At 33.3% G+C, this 4,613-nt stretch overlaps 1 protein-coding gene across 1 annotated transcript; it reads right to left on the bottom strand.

The window, feature by feature from the left end:
• Positions 1-1,915: 1,915 nt before the first annotated feature.
• LOC143582843 (large ribosomal subunit protein eL14y-like) lies at positions 1,916-4,613 on the bottom strand. Its single transcript, XM_077065320.1, has 5 exons — positions 4,551-4,613; positions 3,207-3,290; positions 2,265-2,394; positions 2,070-2,182; positions 1,916-1,972 (listed from the first exon to the last, which is right to left on the bottom strand). The coding sequence occupies exons 1-5, from the start codon at positions 4,611-4,613 to the stop codon at positions 1,916-1,918; spliced, it is 447 nt and encodes a 148-aa protein (XP_076921435.1).

Raw genomic sequence — 4,613 nt, 5'->3', positions numbered from 1 at the left:
CGGATGTAGTTCACAAAGAAGAGCGTAACCTTAATCCTGTTCTCCCCACTATTGAGTAAGCAAGCTCTTTCTTCATTCGTATCCTAATCACAATTTTTCTCTTTATTTCACACGCTTTTGTTGGATGCATGATTCAAACTTACTAATATGAAATCCATTCAGTTTTAAGATTTTTTTTATGTATGTCTTGATAAATTGCATAACAGCCAAAATTTATTCGACTGTGATCCAAATATTCTTTCAAGAGATGTTTTATTTTGTAAACCTTCAATCTGGATTTACGCGTTTAAATAGAATGCCAATTATTACATCTTTTTTATGTAGGACTTCCATAGGAATGTTGCATGACCAAGCAAGCAAAGACATAGGCATAGAGATTCCCAGCAAGGATGCCGAAATTGAAGATCGCACTAGTAATTCACCACCTATTCGGTAAGTTTTCGTAATATTCATTTTGATTTTTGAGTTTGAATTGTAAGAAGAATTTGAAACTTTTTTCTACATCTAATACAACATGTTAATAACTTTAAAACAACGTCCTGTTAAGGGTTTCATAATCTTGTAAGATCTAAGATGTAAACTTTTTCTTGAAATGAAACCGAGTTTATATACATAGCTTTTGAGTTTGATTCCCTAATTTTTGAAATTTCTTGTTATGTTCGTTAATTATTAATTTCCACAACTAGCATCTATATATATATTCCCATTTTAAACAAATATTGACACTTTTAGTATTGATCTTAATCACTAATCAGATGCATAAATATTGAATAATTTGGACAAGTGGAGGAGAGAAACAGATAGGTTATCTTGGTGTGAGATTTACTTTTGATTTGATTGTAGGATGGTTTATAAGTGCATAGTATTTTATTTTTAAGATGTTCTTATATTGTAAATTGTAATGTAAATATGCAATTTGATAACATGTATTCTTGATTTTTCTATATCAGGTCACATCATCACGCAAGTCCTAGAAGAGGTGCATACTTGCTTGGTATGTATCTAGCATTTTTGGGACTCGTTTTGACAAAGCTTTTACAGGAAGACCACACAAATTCACTTGTTGCCAGCCCCTTAATAATTTTCTCTATCGTTGCCTAGCCATGGCTTTTATGGATCTATCATCTATGTATCTTGACTTGGATGTATGTTTTGAGTGTTTAGAAAACTCAGTTGCGTCTTATGAGAACGTGGGTCTTCGTTGGTACATGATCCTAAAAGATGCTTATCACATCTTGTGTATTCTTGCATTTTGTTTCGCTTTTGCCGATGTTATTAAGCCCTCACCCTCCCCTTCACCTTCACACGGCCCCTTCCTCTCACCACCAATACCATCATGACTAGACTGGGTATAGTACGTAAGATTTTATGAGGTTATTGTTTTAAGTATAGTATTTTTGCATTAGCTAGTGCTTACTATGAACTTTTATGTTATTATTGTTGCAAGTATTTCAAGAGCTTTACTTTATAAACAATCAATCATACACAGTATAATCCCATCAATAGCAAAGCTATAAACAAGAGTATGGGTAGGGTGAGATATAGGCTTTTCATCTAGCAAAGCACCCATTTTAATTAAGTTTTAATATTTAACCCGTTGATTTTCTTTCTCACAGATATTTTTTACATATGATATGATTGGTAATAGGTTATTTCAAATACACGAGATCTAACCTAGCTATTAACTATTAACATACATCTCAGAAGCTATTGCGATCTTCACTAACCAACCCATATAAATATATACAAAACTAGTGCAACATCAACAAATTCATTACCGCAGATCATTCTCATATCAAATGTAAAGAAAAACATAAGCTTAAAACTCGCCATTATGATACAAAATGAGGAAGAAATGTAAATCTTGTAATCAGCCAACAACAAAATCTTTGATAATAAAAACAAAATTATGTTACTAGCTTGTGGTTTCCTTCTTCAACTTTGCTAGTTCTTGCCTTACAACTCCAGCCTTCTGCAATGTCACAAATTGCAACATAGACAATGAGTATAACTATTAATAAAATGCCCAAAAATCAGAAATAAACAAAAAATATTTAAATCTTATTTACATTAATCTTAGCCAACATGATTTTGAACCTATCAAAGTCATTAAGTGACGCTCTCTTCTTCTGCACGATAAGCTTTCGTCCCCAAGAACTGCTCTCCCACTTATTCTTAACATCTGCAAATAACCAAAATTTCAGTTGATCATAAAGCCACAAAAGAACAACGCATATATACTACCAAATTTAACAGATACATACCGGCAGCCTCCAAAGCAGCAACCAAAGTTTTCTTATTTGGAACTCTTTTGATGTCGATCTTAATGTCTGTCAATGTTAGCCTTTTAAAGTTCATTTGACCCCTCACCATGTCAGGTGCATCAACAAGAGCCTGCCAATAAGCAAAAGTCACCCATTAATATATATATTTTACAAAAAACACACAAAAGGTTAAGGTGTGCATGAAACCAATCCAAAACCAAAAGAACTGAAAGCAAACAAAACCAAGCAGTTCGATTTTGGTAAAACCAGACCAAACCAAATTTGTTGAAATTTCATTTTTAATTTAGGTAATCTATAAGAATTAAATATGCATTGTAACTCAAATATTTTAGCCCACATGTATACTAATGAGTTAAGTATTAGTTCACAAAAGAATAGACCCGAGATCATTTATTTGGGTCTAAATTTTCCAACCAAAAAATTTCAAGCCCAAATGGCAAAAAATCAATAACTAACTTTTTGGTTCAGTGTAAATAAGAGCGTAAACAACCCAGGCCGAGTCCGAGCTCAAATTATTATTAACTAACTAATTTATAAACATTTATAATTATTTCATATATTTTGAGAAGAACCTTAAACAAACCTAAGCTCAGCTCGAGCTCGTGCGCGGTACCTCAAACAAGCCAAATCTCAGCTATGTAATGTAAAACCAATACTTACAATTCAAAAAATGTTTTAATAAACTTAACAATACACAAAGCTCATTAATTGAGCTTCCGGAACAAGTGTAAGCATAGGATCAGTTACTAAAGGAGGTTATATGAGCTCGAACTCAACTAATTTAGCTCGCAAGCCTACCTAACCTAACAAAGGCAGTTACTTGTAAATGTGTTTAAAAAAATAATAAAATTAGAGTTAAAAAGCAATGGACAAATAGAGGTAAATGAAATAGAAGAGAGAATGTATGTTTTGATCAATGACATCGACGATGACCACGAGCTTTCCGTAGTCTTTGCCGTAGTTGACAAGTGCGATTCTTCCGATCTCCACGTACCTCTTGAACGGCTACAATAATAATAATAATAATAATCAAAGTTATACATTAGGCATGAGCCTGCCGAAAGAAAGAGTGAAAATTAGGTTTTTGAATTACCATTTTCGGAGTCCTGTGTGTGGGGAGTTGAGAAGAAAAGAAAGGTCTGTTCTGTGCGGTAGTGAGGATGTGATGGTTAGGGTTTATAAGTTGGGCTCGGCTCGGCTCGGCTTTTATTTTGAATTTTAACACGGGCTTTATTAAGACTTTTTCTTTTTTTAACAAATATAAATAAATAAAAGCGTGATCCTTTACGACAAAAGTTTATTAATAACTTCCAATTGTTATTATTAAGGGATTTCGATTTTTATCTAAAGGACGCGTTCGTTTCACAGACTTTTTTTAAAGGATTTAGAATTAAAATTGGAATTGGAATGGTATGTTTGACAATCCCTATTATGTGTTTGGTTGGTTAATATGTATTGGAATTGGAATCTTTTTCATTCTCGGGTTTTTTTTTTAAACCCCTCAAAAAAAATTCAAAAAAATAAATAAATAAATCATAACTCAAAATATAAATCAAAAACGAAAAATATAAAAAAACTAAAACGTTTCCGCCTTTGCCCTCGTTCTACAAAAAAAAAACCTGACCCAAAACCCGTTTTGACCCATTCCGACCCGGACCCATTCTGACCCGAACCTTTTGACCATAACCCATTCCGACCGAACCAAAACAACCTTTTTTAGTTGACCCATTCCAACCCATGACCCGTTTCGACCCAACCCAACCCATTTGCCACCCCTACTGATTAGGGTTAATAAAACAATCCTTTATTTTCCATAACAATCCTTATAAAATAAGTGGGATTTTAAAATCCCATGAAATGTAGGATTTGATGGGATTTAGTTTCCATTCCCATTGTTTCATTTAACGAAACGAACATATCAATTCATGGGATTTAAAATCTCATTCCTTAGAATTCTTTACAAATCCTTGAAACGAACACGACCTAAAATTTTAGGCATACAATATACCTTTTTTGAAACTTTATAAGAAGAATGGCCAACTCTTGAGTGCAAGGTCAACCAAAATACGACTAATTTAGCTAAACATGCCCATGGGTTCAACTCAAATAGACACAAACTCGTTTACACTAAACTCAAACCTTTAAAATTTTCAGTTAGATACATGCAGTGTTAGAAATTCACGTTCATGATCCGTCTAATACCAAACCACAAATGGGTCAACTAGGTCGTTCAATTAACCCGAGCACTGAAAACTTTTACATTACCTTTGTCATTGTATTAAGAACCAATTTTGAAGACGCACAAGCAACGGCTCCATGTGGAGGCAT

The sequence above is a fragment of the Bidens hawaiensis genome, unplaced genomic scaffold, assembly GCF_021521415.1.
Source record: "Bidens hawaiensis isolate Kalapana, Puna unplaced genomic scaffold, B.hawaiensis_p1.1 tig00032031_1, whole genome shotgun sequence".
In the NCBI taxonomy this organism is placed as follows: domain Eukaryota; kingdom Viridiplantae; phylum Streptophyta; class Magnoliopsida; order Asterales; family Asteraceae; genus Bidens; species Bidens hawaiensis.
This window is presented reverse-complemented; position numbering and strand designations above follow the sequence as displayed.